The following is an 18,251-nucleotide window of genomic DNA, read 5'->3' on the forward strand; positions in this document are numbered from 1 at the left end:
GAAAATGGTGTCAGCTGCCTCTTTTGTACCCCTGTCGCACTGACGTCAGGGAAGAAGCGACGACACCTGATGCCGGACCAAGGCTTTGGGATTTGGCCGACTGCGGGGACCGCCTGACGACAGGGTAACCCAAGTGTGATGACTGCAGCAGTATATACACTCGAACATCTACATTTATGGTAGGTACAAAACTGTACTTTCTTCATGTTTCACTGTTGCAATTATCACATTTGGGTTATCCCTGCCAGGGTAGCCCTCAGTTGGCCTGAATACCAGAGGCTTAGTATTTCTGGGTTGGTTGCTGTCACTGCAGGACTGACGTCAGGTCATCAGTAGTATAAAATAAGGCAGCCGATGCCATTACATCAGTCATTCTTGCCGAGGAGCCCAAAGCAGAAGCAGTTTGCACGAGTGCCGGTCGGCCGCTACCCGAGTTTTTGTTTTCCAAATTGAAGTTGAAGTCTTCTAAAGCTAAGTACCCCGCTGGGGATTCTTTTATCTTGCTCTAACCGATGTCAGAAAAAGTTAATAGTTGTCTCGCCTGTGGAAAGCAAATAGCACACCGAGACTTTCATTCTTACTGCGTCACTTGCTTAGGCCCAGGCCACTATGTCCCCCACTGTTGCTTTTGTGCTTTGTTCAAAGCCAGAACTATACGTCGTCGGGCCCGTATTGTAGCTAAATATTTTTGCTCTCCGTCCTCAAATTCCGATATGGCTTCGGTAAGCCATCCAACAGCAGATCTTCCGAAAAAAACATAAGGATAAACACAGACAGACTGCACAGGTCCAAACTTACCGATGACGCTTCCGTCAAGCTAGTCGCCAGTTCTCCGGTCCTCAGTGAGGTGCTTTCGCAGCCCCTGATGCCTGATTCTGTGGATTCGTAGGCCGCTTCTGAGACCATTTCGGAGTCTGGTATGCCACAAGACTCTTCATCAACTAAGGATCCTGCTGATGTCTCTACCTTGGATAGGTCCGGAGCCGCTGAGCAGGCACAGTCTTCCGAGGAAGTACTTCGCACTACTGATTCTCGACACAGACTGACTTCTTTCGCATCTATCGTTCTTCCAAAAACTACCGAGTTTCTAAGGCCCAGGGTATGAACCACACCCAAGAAACTGACAACCCAATCTCAGGCACCTGCTTCCTTGCCTCAGTCTGAAATGCTTAAAATGGCAGAAGACCTTATAATGCTGGTCAGGGGAAGCCAAGCTACCCCTTCCAAAAGAAAGAGATTTTTCCCCAGTAGTTTTATCTGAACAGGAGTCCGATGATTATGAGGCATCTGAATATGAAGACATGCAACCCCTCTCTGCTTATGAGGATTCTTATGCAGAGGAATCCATTCCTTCAGCCTCTCTACCCGAGGACTTTTCCTTTGGGGAGCCCTACATAGTTTAAGGGAGCATTTCATATGAGAATGTCAGGACTACCCTCGGTCTAAAAAGAGACTCTGGGAATTCTTAGATATTCCACTGCAAAGACCTCTGGCCATTCCTCCTGTCCTGGATGTTGTGGGTGATGAAATCTAGTTTGACTCCTGACACCCTTCCTCCTGCTCCCAGGAAACCTGACAGGTACTATAGAGTCCCTGACTCTCACAAATTTCTTTTCAAAAATCCTACTGCTGACCCTGAGGTTATTTCTCAGGGGCCTAAAGGAATTTAAGCAACTTCTGCTAAGAATCTCACCCCCTCAAATAGGGATTCCCGAGCATTAGACAGATGGGATAAAAAAGTATACACCTCTGCTACTCTTGCTATTAGAGCACTAAATTGTCAGTTCCATATGCTAAAATTTCAGCAACATACCATGGAACTCCTCAAACAAAAAATATCTTTTCCTGCTTGTGCAGAAAATAGAGTTACAAGAGTTAATGCATTCTGCAAGTCAAGTAACTAAGCACTCCTTACAATGTGGTTTTGACGCCCTAGAAGCATCTTGCAGGGCAGCAGTCACTGATTCTGTCCTTAGAAGGCATGCTTGGCTAAGGAACAACACTTGCCAGACCATGTCAAATCCAAATTATTGAACGCACCCTTACACAAAGACAACTTATTTGGCACCAAGGCAGAGGAGGTCTTAAAAAGATGGAAGAAAAATCTAAATCTATGCAGACAGTGAAGGACTTCTGCAAGGCCAGCCACCCAGGTTCAGTAGGCATTGCCCCTCCAAGCACTGGCCCTTTCCTGTCCCCTTCAGGTCAGCTCAACCCAGACCATAGGCAAGCAGGCCCCCCAGACAGCAGCCCCAGGGAATGCAGAGATCTAAGCAATGGAGTTCCTCCTCTTCAAAACCAGGGAGTGCTAAGCCACCCCCTCATGGTAAGAACTCTCAACGACCGCTGGGTCCTCAACATAGTGTCCCAGGAATACAAATTCCACACACTACCAACCCCAAAAGGGTTTCCAGATCCTCCCCCAAACCAGTGGGCAGAGGCCAAAAAGCAAGTCCTTTCCCTGCTCTCTATGAGGGCAATAGAGCACGTTCCTGCAGTACAGATAGGCCAAGGTTTCTACTCCAGACTCTTCCTGGTACCCGGAAAAAAGGGCACCTGGCACCCCATCCTTGATCTATCCATTCTAAACACCTTTCTGGTGATACCAAAGTTCAGAATGCTCACCCTCCAGCAACTACTACCTATGCTCTCTAAGGATGCTTGGTTAGCCACCCTAGACCTAAAAGAGGCCTACCTACATATCCCAGTCAGGGAATCATGCAGGAAATATCTAAGTTTCAGGGCAGGATCACTGCACTTTCAGTTCTCTGTGCTTCCCTTTGGCTTATCCACTGCTCCCAGAGGTTTCACAAAATGTTTGGCTCCCGCCATTACTTTTTGCAGGCAAAGAAATATTTAAATTTACGCATTCTTAGATGACTGCCTAATTCAGGCAGACAGTCAGGAAAAGCTGCTCAAGCACCTGGCCTTTGTAAAGGACCTATTGACTTCTCTAAGGTATATATTTACATGTAATACCAGTTGCACTGCCCTTTTTTCATAGTAAGCACTTTAGGACATGCAGAGTTGTTGGACTGTAACTGTCCTCTTACTCACTGGAAAGCCCTGACTACTCCGCAAGTGACCAGTGTTCAACTAGTGACCCTGATGCTGGAAGCACAGGGTAGGGAGGATAGGAGTGAGTGGCCAAGAATGGCTTGCCCATCCTGGGGGTGGGAGGTAGCCTAGCCCTCTGGAATCACGGCATAGAGAGCCAGATAAGCTCCACTCTGCAAGTGGTGTGCCTCTTAGTCGAGAGGTTACTCATTAACGGAAGTGAGCATGCACTTCCTGAAGGCATCCATTGTGGAGCTTTCAAGGCTGCAGAGGTGGGGGGGTGTGAACAAAAGCATACCCACTCCCCAGCAGCAGTATGACATTTCACCAGCAACCTTGATCTCTTCACTGGCCCCTGACATGGGTCTGTAAGAGGCTGGGGGAAACTAAGGCAGGTGCAGTATTACTGGTGAATGAGGAGAGGAGCTGTGGCTGCCACTAGATTAGCAGTAGGGAGTAGAGGGAATTGAGATAAAGGAAAAGATCTGCAGACAGTTTGAGCTTCTTTCATTTTTCTTCCCAGTATCTGCCAGTATCCTTACTGTTGGGAGAGGACCAGTCTACTTTTGGGATACCTGTATCTCTGGAAGTCGAGCTAGATGAGTGGACATCTTATGGCCAGTTCCCATCTGTTAGGAGTGATATTGCAACACTGATGTTCTTCGTGTTGTAATCTAGGATTTGAGGTAAGGTGGGGACAGCTGTGTCCTTTCCTTGAGACTGGCTCCAAGAACAATATGTTTTCCACTTTTCTGAATAGGATTTCCTAGTACTAGGCCTTCTGGCCTCAAGGATGACGTCCAATACCTGCTTGCTGAGGGTTGCTGGTGGTGTAGTTGGGGGATAAGCCAGGCTGCAAGATTCAGGGTTTGCAGCTATGGATGCAAAATCTGTCCCTCCTACTGGGACAGCAGGGAGGGGGTCTGATGTAGATGCCAGGGTGGCACTGCTGTCAGACTGCATAGGAGTGGGTACCAGTGCTAACGTGGCCAGTCTGGGGCAATAAGAATTGTCCTTTGCTTGATCTTGAGTGGTGCTTTTGATAGGAGGGGCAGAGGGTGGAAAGGTATAAATTGAGAGTTTTTTCACATGTAAAGGATAGGGCATCCACTTTCCATGCTTGGCTGCTGGGATTTCTGTTGCAAAATTTGCTCAATTGATGGTTTTGGGGGGAGGCAAAGAGGTCCACCTCTGGAGTCCCCCACCTGTGTATTAGAAGTTTGAATGAGTTGGGTTCCAGCTTCCACTTGTGTGAGTCCAGTATATTTCTGCTTAAGTCATCTGACAGTGAATTTTGTTTGCCTGGCAGGAATTGAGCTTAAAGGTGCACTTGGTTGCTCAAGGCTGTGTTCCACAGAGCCATGGCTAACCTGCAGAGTGGGTAGGAATGAGTTCCCCCCTGCTTGTTTATGTACCACATAACTGTGGTGTCTGTCTGTCTTTATCAGGAGTTGTCCTGGAAGGATAAGGTATTTGAAGGCTGTCAGAGCATTCTGTACAGCTAACATTTCTTTTTGATTGATATGCAGGGGAATTTGTCCTGGGCTCAATTTGCCTTGAATGCATTTGCCTGCCATGTGAGAACCCCATGCATAGTCTGATGCGTCTGTTGTCAGGGTTTGGGCGGCAAGGGGTTGAGTGAAAGGAAGTCCCTTGTTGTGGTTGCATGCCTCTGCCCACCAAAGGAACTCTGCCCTTAGACAAGGAATGATAGGAATCATTGTTTCCAGGTCCTGAGAATGTTGACACCAGAGACTTTTTAAGTACCATTGAAGTTTCCTCATATGCTGTCTTGCATATGGAATCAATAGAGTGTATGAGGCCATGAACCCTAGGGCTTGCAGTATTTTTCTTGCAGATAGCTGGGTTTTGGTGGCCATTAGTTTGAAGTAGTATGTCAAATAAACCTGTTTTTCTGGAGTGAAGAATGCTATCTGGGAAGCTGTGTTCAAGCTTGCTCCCAGGAATGCAATCTTTTGGCTGGGCACCAGGTGTGATTTCTTTTTGTTGATGGTGTTCCCCAGAGAAGTTAGAAGTCTCTTTACAAATGCCAGGTGCTGAACTAGCAATTCCTGACTGCCTGAATCAGGCAATCATCCAAGTATGGGTAAATTTGAATATTTCTCTGTCTGCATTATGCAATGGCTGGGGCCAGGCACTTTGTGAAAACCCTGGGCACAGTAGACAAGCCAAAGGGAAGTGCAGAGAACTGGTGCATAGGGCCTGCCCTGAAATGTACATATTTCCTGCAAGATTCCCTTATGGGGATGTGCAGATAAGCTTCTTTTAAGTCTAGGGTGACTAGCCAGGCGTCCTTGGCTAGGATGGGAAGAAGCTGTTGCAGAGTTAGCATTTTGAATTTTGGGACCACCAGGAAGGTGTTGAGAATAGACAGATCTAGGATAGGGTGCCAAGAGCCCTCTTTTCTGGGCACCTGGAACAGTCTGGAGTCGAAACCCTGTCCCCTTTGCTCTATTGGCACAGGTTAAATAGCCTGATACTGAGAAGAGAAAGTACTTGCTTTTGAGCCTCTGCCCACTGGTTTGGAGGAAAGTCTGGCAACCTGCTTGGGGTTGATAGTGAGTGGAAGTAGAATCTGTATCCCTGGGATACAATGTTTAAGACCCATCAGTCCTGGGTAATGGACATCCAGTTTTTTGCATGTAGGGCGAGTTTCCTTCTAGTGGTGCAAGTACTTGGGCCTTGCTGGGAAGGAAGATAGACAAGTCATTGTGAACTTTTTCCATAAGGGGGTGGCTTACCACTTCCTGTTTTAGAGGTGGGAGCACTCCATTGTTTAAATCTCTGCATACCCTGAGACTGTTGTCTTGGTGGCCTGTTGCCCCTGGGTTTGGACTGAGAATGCCTAGGAGGGACTGGAAAGGACCAGTTTTTAGAAGGCCAATGCCTACTGTCTCTAGGTGGCTGCACCTCTAAGAAATCTTTAGCAGTTTTCATAGATTTAGCTTTTTCCTCCATCTTTTTAAGAAGAACTTCTGCTTTTGTGCCAAACAAACGTTCCTGGTTTAATGGAGCATCTAGTAATTTTGCTTTGACATGGTCTGGCAAGATTTGCTCCTTCAGCCAAGCATGCCTTCTCAGTACAGACCCAGTGACAGCAGCCCTGCAAGATGCTTCTAAGGCATCAAAACCACACTGCAAAGTATGTTTACTAAATTGGTGTGCAGAATGCATTAACTCTTGTAAACCTTTATTTTCTGTACAATCTGGGAGCAACAACATTTCTTGTTTAATTAGTTCCATAATATGCTGCTGGTACTTCAACATGTGAAACTGGCAATTCAAAGCCCTGATGGCAAGAGTTGAAGAGTTATATACCTTCTTACCCCATCTGTCTAAAGTTCTAGAATCCCTGTCCGAAGGGGTGGGGTTTTTGGCTGTAGTAGCCCTAATACCTTTAGGTCCCTGAGAAATCGTCTCTGGATCCACAGTGGGATTCTTAAAGAGAAATTTGTGAGAGTCATATACTTGGTAGTACCCGTCAGCCTTTCTAGGAGCTGGTGGTAAAGTATCAGGAGTAAGACTGGATTCCATGAAAACATCATCTACAATATCCAGGACAGGGGGTATAGCTAGAGGCCTGTGCTGAGGCAAGTCTAAAAATTCTCTGAGTCTCTTTTTGGACTGAGGGTAGTCCCGGCATTCCAGTGGAAATGCTCTCTTAAAGTATGCAAGGTTTCAGCAAAAGGAAACCCCTCTGGAGGGGGGAGAGGGTGGCAGAGGGTATGGAATCCTCTGCGTCTGAATTCTCATAGGTAGATAAGGGAATGTCCTTGTAATCAGAGGGATCAGCATCATCAGACTCATGGTCTGTAAAATCAGACAGAAATTTAATTATTTGTTTTTTAGAGGGGGAAGGCTGGCTTCCCCTAATTAAGCTTATAAGGTCTTCAGCCATTCTAAGCATTTGTTTCTGTGGCAAGGGAGCTTCTTGAGCATGCACTTTGGTCGTCAGTTTTCTAGGCGTAGTGTGAACTCTGGGCTTGAGAAACTCGGTAGTTTTAGTCAAAAATGAAGTTGCCGGTTTAATGCGAACATCGGAAGATCAGAATACACCCTCAGAAGCTGGTGCCTGCACCAGCGGCTCCAGACCCATCCAAGGTAGAGACATCCGCAGATTCCATAGTTGAAGAAGCTTCTCACGGCATACCGGCCTCCAAATGGGTCTCAGCAGAGGCCTGCAAATCTGTAGAAACTGGTATCAGTGGCTGCGAAAGCGATCTCTGAGTACCGGCAGACTGGCGACTAGCTTAACGGAAGCGTCGGCAGTTTTGGACCTATGCGGTCTGTCTCTGTCTTTATCCTTACTTTTTTTCGGAAGATTGGTAGTCAGATGGCTTATCGAAGCCATTTCGGAATATGCAGAATGAGAGTGAAAGAATTTGGTGACAATGATAGCCCAACGACGAATAGTTTGGGTGTTAAGACGCAAAACCTACAACAAGGAACGTCAAGTTCTGGGCCTAAACAGATGACGCAGTAAGAATGAAAATCTCTATGAGATATTTGCTTTCCACAGGCAAGACAATTCTAAACTTTTTCTGACATTGGTTAGAGCAAGAAAAAAAGGATCCCCAACAGGGTACTTAGCCTTAGAAGACTTCAGGTTTGAAACTCGAAAAATGAAAATTTCAGGTAGCGACCGACTGGCACTTGCGAACTGCTTCTGCTTCGGGCTCCCACGTGGCAAGAAAAGCTGATGTAATGACGTTGGCTGCATGTTTTATACCCCTGGTGACTTGACGTCATGTAAGAGGTGACAGCATCCGACGCAGAAATCCCAAGACTCTGGTATTCGGGCTGACTGAGGGCTTACCTGTAGGCAGATAATCCAAGTGTGATGACTGCAACAGTGAATACACTCGAACGTCTACATTTATGGTAAGTGTGACTGCAACACTCGAACATCTAAATTTATGGTAAGTGTACACAACTGTACTTTCCCTTTACTTGAACATCTGCTGCACTGTTGAGTTTATCGCATAGCTGTACATTCTTTCTGTGTCATGCTTGAAAGTGGGTTGTGTAAGACATGCTTAGTAATGCAGAAGATACTTTGGTGGTACTGTAATTTAAAAATCGCGTATTTAGAGTGCATTGAAACACTTGTAGTGTATGCATTTTGAAATGTAAGTGAATAAATTTCAGGTTATCGTACAAAAAAGTGATTATTCAAGTTAGGGTGAAAGATGTACTTAGTAACAGAAATTGCACTTCGCTTAAATCATTACTCTTTTCACAGGTGGTACAGCTGCATGCTAGGAAAGAAATGTAGTTTGGCTCCATTAAAGGAAGAACTTCGAAAGCAAGGGGTATGAACATTTTTATTATTATTTTATGATTACTTCAAAAATCTAAAATGTAAACTGTTCTGAAACACAGTATATTTGCTGAAGAAAGGTGGGTAAAAATATTTCAAGGCAATGCCTTCTTTGTATTTCAGCTACTGATTTTGATAGTTTGTTATTACTTGTGGAACTCGAGCACTGCAATGTTTCCCTTGCAACACTACCAAAATCACCTCTTCAGTCCACAAGTCTGTCTGACCTGCATACATTCACTCCCCAGCATCTGTTTCCTCCTCTCTTGTCACACTCCTCCATCTACTCTCATTTCTTATTACAGCCAGTCGTCTGTGTCTTCTCTCTGAACCTATCCACAAAATCCACCTCCTTTCTTTCCTGTAAACTGCATATGAACTGATCTACTAAAGTGTATTACAATATTTCCTCTCTTCTATCTCTATTATATTCAATAACTTTTTACTGTCTAATCACCCTAGCTATATATAGCTGCTGTTGAACCAAAAGTTAGGAATGCAGGCAAATTTTTACTATCATCTCATTCTTGAATTAGATGCTTAAAACATGATGTTAAGTTGTCTATCTCGCCTTCATTCTTGCTGGATGGGTTCGGAGCCGACCTCGGCTCCGACTCGGCCACTCTAAAAGCTCGAGAGTTGGTTCCACCGGCTCGAGGCCCCCCTTATATCCCACAATGCTAGGCGTGAATTACCTCAGATCTCGTTTGCCGCTACAGCGATCGAGGTGTTGTTTTTTCTACCGGCTCAGGTCAGTTGTATTAGATCAGTTTAATAACTGTTTAAACCCCTTTTAGCTTAGCTTTTTCTTCTTTAACTATAGTGTAGTGGATATTTATCCTTTCTTCCCTTATCCAGCCCCTTTCCCACAAGAACTGATAAGTTCTTTCCTTAGGCCTTCGGGCCCTCCATCCCTATAGTGGTGTGTATGTGTTTTTTTGTAGGGATTTATTTTATATTATATTTAAACTAACTAATTTCTTTAGCTTTTAGTTTAATTTACCCTTTTTCTGTAATCGGTGTGTGTGTGTGTTTTGTGTGGTGGTTACACTTCGGTTCCTTGAAAATGTCCAAGGATTCAAAGGTCTCAGGCTTCAAGAAGTGTGACTCGTGCTGTCAGAAAATGTCTCTGACAGACGGTCACACTTCTTGTGTGTACTGCCTGGGACCTTTACACCTGCAGGACTCTTGTGCTGTGTGCCATGGCTTCAGCCCTAGAGTCCTGCAGGAAAGAAAGAACAAACTCATCCTAAGGGGTTTGCTCAAGCCTGAAGGTTCCCTAACTGCTTCATCGGGAAAACCTTCCAAGGCTTCTAAGACCTCGACTCCAGTTTCTGAGTCGAGGCCTAAGGCTTCGAAGCCTACTGCTACATCGGCTCCGGCTGGAGCCGATGAGTCTTTGACTACAGTTTCTGTGGTTCCCTCGGCTCCGGCTGGAGCCGAGGTATTGGAAATTCCTGGATCGGCTCCGCTCAGACCTTCGGAGCCGACATCTAGAAAGAGGTCTAGGTCACCCTCCGTTGGCTCCGTTCATTCGGCTCCAGCGTCTCCCTTGCTGTCTGAACGGAGCCATAGGTCTCACTCCTCTAGGTCATTGAGGCTTTCGGATCATGACCTTCAGAGGGTAGTGAGTCGACTTCTAAAGTCCGAGGCACTGGCCCAAATGCTTCAGAGCCCGACTCATCAGTCGATGCTTCAACCTTTTCCTCTAAATATTCCTCCTCCGACTCCTTTGAGCTCGGAGCCGGGGCGTCTCGCAACAGAGACTGTGGTAGCGTCGGAACCGATACACTTGTCTTCGGTTCCGTCGTCGGCTCCGATTTCTTCCTTTGAAGAATCTCGGAGCCGGACTTCCCTCGTCGGCTCCGAGGGGGTGAGTGGCATCGGACCCTTGTCCGACCCCGCTCTCCCTCTCGGTGCTTCGGCGCTGGTGAGTTCGGCTCCGACATCGGCCTCGGAGCCATCTCTGTCGGTGCCGAGGGAGGTTCTCAGCTTCTTGGAGCGGGGATCTCTGGCTCTGCCTAATGGGGGTGCATTCGAGGTCATGCGGAGTGTGTTGGAACCTGGTTCAACTCCACAGTCTGCTCCGTCCGCCCCTCCCTCTTCGGTGCCTCAGGTGATGTCTACTCTCTCCCTCATCCCTGACCGCAGAGAGCCAGCTCCTCAAGAATCCCTTGTGGGGATCTCATCCTCTTCCGAGGCCTCTCCTGAATTGGCAGGGGAGCCCCCTAGGAAGAGAAAGTGTAAGAGGAAACACATAAACTCACCTGAGTCTGTCACCTCTGACACAGATTTAGAGGATTCCGAGGGTTCCCCCCGTTCCCCTTCTGAAGATGTCTCCTTTGCAGACATTCAAGAAATCCTGAAACAGAGGGGAAATTGGCCAGCCCTTAACCCTTTGGAGGATGAATCTGTGTATCTTGAGGCGTTTGGCTCTCGCCATTCCACCTCCTGGGTGTCCCCCCCCTTTGACCCTCTCATGCAGGTGGTAACAAAGAAAGCCTGGACGGCTCCTGACTCAGTGGACCCTACCCCCAGGAGACCTTCTAAATTTATAACAGCACCCACTGATAAACAATTTCTGACCAAAGGAGTTACTGTGGATGCTATGGTGGTAGCTGCTGCCACCAAGAAGGAACTAGCTGATCCTTCAGTGCCTGTCCATCCCCCTAACAAGGAATCTAGGTCTATGGACAGGTACGGGAAGCGGATGTTTTCGTCAGCGACATTTGCAATGCGTTCGCTGAACTACTTATGCCATTTCACTCGTCTCCAGAGAGACTTGATCAAGGAAGCGAGTGAGATGTTGAAGGATCCTACAGCTGCAGGTTTTCAGGACAAGATGAACGCCCAGCTGACTACCCTGAATTCTATAGCTAACTCCTCCATGCTCCTCCTTTCATATGCGGCTGATGGAGCGAGTAGAGCCGCAGGGACAGGTGTAGCCTTACGCCGGCATGCCTGGATGCGACTATGCAATTTCGCGGACCCCTTTAAAACGTCTTTCACTAATTCCCCGTTTGATGGATCATCTCTCTTTGGTCCTCAAGTGAAAGAAACCTTGACTAGGTGCGAGATGGATGGCAAAACCTTGTCTGCCGTCGGAGTCCGTTTTTCTACTCCTTCTAGACCTTACCCCAAAGGCCAGAAAAGTGGGAAAATGTGGTTCCGTAAACAATCTCAAGGGAATTTGCCTGGCGACAGAGTCGGTTCCCTCCAGAGGCAGAGGAGGGAACAATAATGGTAGACGCCCCAGAGGCAGAGGGGGTCCGCAGAACCAGGGCAATCGAGAAACCTTTTCCGATAAGCCCTTTCAGCATCCCTGAGGTGTTGCCCGACTGTCCACCTTCGGAGGCAGTCGGGGGAAGATTGTCACTGTACCCAGAAGCCTGGCTATCCCTAACTCAAGACAAGTGGGTACAGTCCATCATTTCCGAAGGCTATTCCATTCCCTTCGTTCGCATTCCAAACCAATCAAAAAAATCCCTGCCAGACGTTCCACCCGCTCAAAGGGATCTTGCAGCTTTGGAAATTTCAAAGTTGCTCGCAAAAAGAGCAATTCAGCCAGTTCCAGCAGACCAGCAAGGATCCGGAATCTACTCCAGGTTCTTTTTAGTTCCAAAGAAAACAGGGGACTGGAGACCAATTTTGGATATCAGTATCTTGAACAAGTCAGTCAAGAAAACAAGATTTTGGATGGTCACGCTACAGTCCATCCTTCCCTATTGGGAAAGGAAAACTGGATGTGCTCTATAGATCTTCGGACGCGTACTATCATATAAAATGAACAGACGCTCCAGAAGATTCCTCCGCTTCAGGCTGGGAACCAGTCATTTTCAATTCAGAGCCCTGCCCTTTGGACTCACCACTGCCCCCCGGGTGTTTACCAAATGCATGGCAGTGGTAGCTTCTCACCTGAGATGTCAAGGATTCCAGGTGTTTCCATATTTGGACGACTGGCTCCTCACAGCTCCCACCAAGCATCTTCTTCTAATGGCCAGAGACTACACCTTTCGCATTTGTCAAAAGTTGGGCATCTCAGTAAATTGTGAAAAGTCTGTTTTGTCGCCTTGTCGTGCTATTACCTTCATAGGCGCAAATCTAGACACAGTCAGCATGTCGGCGAGACTAACAGATCAGAGAATAACAGACATACGCAAACTGGTCTCGCTTCTCTTCAACAACAACAGAGCCAAAGCCAGGTTAGTTCTGAAAGTATTGGGGATTATGGCGGCTGCCATTCCTCTACTTCCATTAGCCAGATTCCACATGAGAATCCTTCAATGGATGCTCTTCACACAATGGTCATACCAACAACTTCCGATGGCTCACACCATTATGATTACACAAACATGCAAGAATCATCTTCTGTGGTGGATGTCTTCCCCTCAGTTCCTCTTGGGAAGACCCTTTGTTCCTTCCCCTCCGGTTGCTATTCTGACAACGGACGCCTCCCTGATCGGGTGGGGGGGGCATTATCAGGGCAGAACTGTCCAGGGCATATGGCAACCAGACGAATGCCACTTGCATATAAATGTTCTAGAGATGAGAGCAGTGCTTTTAGCGTTGCAAGCCCTTCAAGACTCTCTTCCCCTGGGAACGATAGCAATCCAGACGGACAATGTGTCTGTAGTGTGGTATATCAACAAACAAGGCGGAACCAGGTCCTATCCCCTATGTCGAGAAGCACTCAGACTGTGGCAATGGGCGATTTCTTCTCAACGTTTTCTGATAGCAACGCACATCCCCGGGAAGTCCAATCAAATCGCGGACATGTTGAGCAGGGCTATCCTCATGCCTCACGAGTGGTCTCTGAAAGATTCTATTGCGAGAAAAATTTTTCTCAAGTGGGGTCAGCCTTGCTGCGACCTTTTTGCTACTCCCCAAAACAGCAAGTGCAGAGATTTTTTCACCCTATTCCCATTACCAGGCCAGCCCAGCAGAGACGCTTTAGTCCAAGTTTGGCCCCGGGGACTTCTGTATGCATTTCCTCCCTTTCCACTAATCTCTCAAGTAATACAGAAAGCTATCGCTCAGAAGGCCTCTTTGATCCTCATTGCTCCTTACTGGCCTCGACAGGTTTGGTTCCCCTTTCTACATCAATTCCTGTTGGAGCAACCTTGGCATCTGGACCTAGTTCCAGATCTTTTGATCCATCAGTCGGGTCAGTTACATCGCTCCCTCCCCTCTCTGAACCTCACTGCTTGGTTCCTCCAGTTCCTACCCTAGCCAGGCTTCCTCAAATATCTCACACTGTTCGAGATATTTTAATAGCTTCACATAAATCTTCCACTCGGAAAATTTATCTTAGTAAGTGGAAACGTTTTGCCTATTGGGCTCAAGGAAAGGATTTAGATCCTTTCACTGCTCCCATCCATATGGTTCTTGATTTTCTAGCTGAACTCTTTCATGCAGGTTCATCTCCTTCTACTCTCAAAGTTCAATTGGCAGCTATATCTAACTTTCATGTAGGCATTTCAGAGTCTGCCATCATGTCCCACAAGCTTTGCAAAGCCTTTTGAAGGAGTTTTCTTCTCAGACCTCCTATAAGAAATCCTCCTCCTCCTTGGGACCTTAATTTAGTGCTCAGCTCTTTGATTCTTCCCCCTTTCGAACCTGCAGCTTCCTGCTCATTAAAATTGCTATCATGGAAGACTCTCTTTCTGGTAGCTATTACTTCAGCTAGAAGAGTTTCAGAACTTCATGCACTCAGCTGTCGACCCCCTTATCTGTTGTTCCATAAGGACAGGGTATCCTTACGAACCAACCTGTCCTTTTTACCTAAAATAGCCTCGGCGTCTAACCTAAATCAAAGCATTGACCTCCCTGTGTTTTTTCCAGAATATTCTAATAGGTCTGAACAGAAATTGCATTGGCTAGATGTTCATCGTCAGTTAAGGTACTATTTGGATAGAACCAAACAATTCAGAAAATCTGACCAGCTGTTTGTCTCTTATGCAGAAGGCAGAAAGGGACTTTCTGTTTCCAAGGTATCACTATCTAGATGGCTAACATCTCTAATTTCCATTGTTTATGAAATTAGACACCAAAAGCTGTCTAACAAACCTAAAGCCCATTCCACCAGAGCTTTGGCTACTTCTATAGCCTTCCAAGACAGACTGCCTATTGACACCATTTGTGCAGCGGCAACTTGGGCTACTCCTCACACCTTCATTTCACATTATAAGTTGGATTTAGCTTCTAGGCATAGAGCTAACTTTGGTTCCACTGTTCTCAAGAGTCTGTTCCGTTAGGCCACCCGGGACAAGGTGCTAGGGACGCGGTCCCATCCAGCAAGAATGAAGGCGAGATAGACAACTTAACATATAGAAGTTATGTTCTTACCATAACGTTCCATGTTAGTTGTCTTCTTCTCGCCTTCTTTCTTGCGTCCCACCCTCCTTCCCCCTGGCCTGGACAGACCAAGAGGAGTTTGATTGTGACCTCTCTTTCTACCACCTCTTTGCTATAGGTATATGCTCTGCTGTGCATATTTTCCTAGATCAGGCTTAGGTCACCTTTTTCTTTTCCCCTTTGTTTATAGAGGTGGATTCTTTTTCCAGTTTTTCTGGTTGTATTATTAGCTGGGCCTAGCTCACAAACGAGATCTGAGGTAATTCACGCCTAGCATTGTGGGATATAAGGGGGGCCTCGAGCCGGTGGAACCAACTCTCGAGCTTTTAGAGTGGCCGAGTCGGAGCCGAGGTCGGCTCCGAACCCATCCAGCAAGAAAGAAGGCGAGAAGAAGACAACTAACATGGAACGTTATGGTAAGAACATAACTTCTATTTCTGTATTGTACCCTGAATTTTGTTTTCTCCTTTTTTCATTTCTTTTTAACACTTTTCCAGAGTCATGATAATAATATTGAAATTCTATTCTTAATGTGTGCAGTTTTTTACTGTCTTTCCTATTGTAACTCTTATTTAATTGTACGTAAACTATGTTTATGGAGCTTTTCTCCCTGGGCCTCTGCTGAAAATGGGTACTTTTGATCCAGTTGGTCTTTCCCAGTAAATAAATAATAAATACCGTTTGCGATCATTCCCTTGTATTAGTAGAGAACAACCTGTACTGTACTGTTTATAAATAGGACACCCTGTGGAATAATTTTGTCCCTTTGTAGACTATTACTGATGTTGGTGGATCCTTATACACAAGAGATTTTCTACAGGCTAAGCCATCCCTTTGAAGAGCTAAAACTTTCAGCTTTTTGCTACTTCATATCAGGTCTACTTCATATCATTTATCCAAGAAATTGAGCATTTGTGCATTTGCATACTGTGAGCAGTTATGTTTCTGTAGCTTGTACACCTTTTTTATAGCAGTTGATTGACAATATTAAGTTCCATTATTGGCACAAAGAAAATAATGAACAAATGCAAATTTATTCAAAAACTTCCAATAAACATCCAGTGGGCTCTTTCATCTTTGGTAAACAATTTCTCATTTTTGCTCAACAGTTTCCTCTTTGTTTTCCAGTAGTCAGCATGTTTGTCTTACAGGAGAAAAAAATTTAAGAAAGAAAGGAAAAAAAACGTACACTTGACGGATCACTTTTGAGTTTCATTCTTGGAATCCAGCCACAGAACTCTGACTACCAGAACATTAAACAATTAACAATATGCTGTTACAGAATGCACTTCAGCTGCTTACAGATAAGAAAAGTAGTGGGAAGGTAGATCCTTTAAGACTTGTTAAGAGTGTATTAGCCTGCTTTGAAGAAGAAAATGCAGAGAACCTACAAATATGGGCTAAGTTAGCAAAGAGCCAAGATTAGCAGTTTAAAATTTAAGTTAAGAACAACATCTCTGGACATTTGGTGGAATACCATTTATCAATTTCTAAATACCTGAAAACACTGCCTTGAAATGGACATGTATTTGGTTTAAGTAGTGATTAGTTTCTCATCTCTAAAGATGCTTCCTGCTTTGTACAGATTTCTTGTAAAACGGGGGGAAAAAGTCAATGGGCAGGATTCACGATGGCTTGCACGGAGTCTAAGTAGTGTAAGACTCCATGCAGCCATCATGTCCGACGAGCGATCCACGAACAACCTGTAGGGGCGTGTAAGAGAGCTAAAACGGCTCTTACACGGACAGGGTTTGGATATGCAAATTACCTCACTTGCAGCCAAAAGGCATGCAGATGAGGTAATTTTGCGATCCAGGAAGCACAAACCTGTCCGTGTAAGAGTCGTGTTATCTGCAGAAATGTACTCAGTTGACAACTGAGTACCGTTCTGCAACTAGCACAATGGAGCCTTGTCAGCTGCAAATAAAGGTTGCATATGTTCCAGGAAGCATGCCAATGGCCAAATATGTGGCCACTGGCAACGTACCCCCATGGAAAATTAAAATAAAAATGTTTTTTTTTTTTTTTTTTTTTGGCGATCGCCGATGTTTAAACGTAGCGGAGCGCCGCGCAAACAGGCTGCGCTAAACAAAAATAAAAATTTAAAACCCACAAATGTGGGTTTTATGCAAACCATGAATTTACAATGTAAGGGAATAGCAGGCTGAAAACAACATGGCCACCGACTAGGGGTTGCTAAGGGGGGAAGCTCAGTGTAAGACATGTAATTAAGCATTAGTAGGCAATCCTATGTAAATGAGTGTTAGGATAGTGAATTGCACTTTTACATAGCAAATGAGCACAATCCCTGGAGTGTAGGAGTAGGATAAAGGGGAGTAACAGAGTAACAGATAGGTGACATCACAGGGGGGTATGTATGAAAGAAATGCAGCTCACTGGAGCAGAGTGGCATGTGAAAGCTGTCAGTCACACATCATGGAAAGAGGTGTGTCTTGAAGTAGACATGGGAAAACCAATAAATGGAAGGTGTACACTGTGGATAACACCAAAGTTTCTTGCTGGCCGTGCATGCGCGCGTGTGGAGGCCCAAGTAAGATAGGGTGCACGCGTTTAAGCTGGATTAAGCATGTAGAAGCTTGTTTAAAGACCTTTTAGCGCATTTGCTCTGGTGTACGCGTGTTTAAACCTGAATAAGCAAGTTTTAGTCCGTCTAAGCATGTGTGCGCACGTGTTAGCTGCTGTGAGCGTGTTTATGCTTGTTTGCGCGTCGCCCCCCCTGAGGAAACAGAAAGGAAAAAAGGAAGCAGAAGAAATTGTAGGAAGTTACCAGGGAATACTAGCAGAGGTAACAGGTGAAAACTATCAGAAGCAGGCAATTACACAGGCAGAACAGTAGCCCAGCCCAGCACTTAAAACTCTGCAAACAACAGTGCAGTATGTTTCTCTCAAGAGACACTGCAACACTGGAGTAAGCTATTACAAGTGAAAACTGAAAAAGCCTCACTCAGACAAAAAATGCTCGGGGCTGCCATAGCTGTTATAAGGCGACATATGCAACATGCTGAGGGTGGTGACAATGCAAATGCTGCCAGACAACCCACAGTGAGGAGACGGAGAAGAGTGTCCAGGCCCAGGGTCACCTACCAGGGGTTACATGAGCTGGAGATAGTGGAGCACTATAGAGTGGACAGAGACCTCCTACAGCAAATTGTTGAGCTGTGCAGGCCACGCCTCACACACAGAACCAACAGAGGGGAACCCATCCCAGTAGAAACTAAGGTATGTGTTGGCCTAAGAATACTAGCAACAGGTACCTTCCAGAGACCAACTGGTGATATGATGGGGATATCACAGGCATCAGCATCCAGGGTACTGCACCAGTTCCTGGATGCCATGTCAGCACATGTCGGTGATCATGTATATTTCCCCAATTCCCGTGAGGTATTGGCCAGCAATATGCGTCTCTTCCAGCAAATAGCGGAATACCCTGAGGTAGTGGGTGCAATAAACTGCACGCACATATGCTTCAAAGCACCAG

The 18,251-nt window shown here is 45.9% G+C and overlaps 1 protein-coding gene across 2 annotated transcripts in view; it reads left to right on the forward strand.

The window, feature by feature from the left end:
* The window catches only part of METTL16 (methyltransferase 16, N6-methyladenosine), a 696,416-nt gene that overhangs the window by 323,765 nt on the left and 354,400 nt on the right, over nucleotides 1-18,251 (forward strand). For both annotated transcript variants that reach the window (XM_044089910.1, XM_044089909.1), the window contains one exon: nucleotides 8,321-8,390. In XM_044089910.1, the coding sequence (XP_043945845.1) occupies nucleotides 8,321-8,390 (70 nt within the window). The remainder of the gene's footprint in view (nucleotides 1-8,320; nucleotides 8,391-18,251) is intronic.

This window comes from Protopterus annectens, chromosome 12.part0 (assembly GCF_019279795.1).
Source record: "Protopterus annectens isolate FY-2018-M chromosome 12.part0, PAN1.0, whole genome shotgun sequence".
NCBI lineage: Eukaryota > Metazoa > Chordata > Ceratodontiformes > Protopteridae > Protopterus > Protopterus annectens.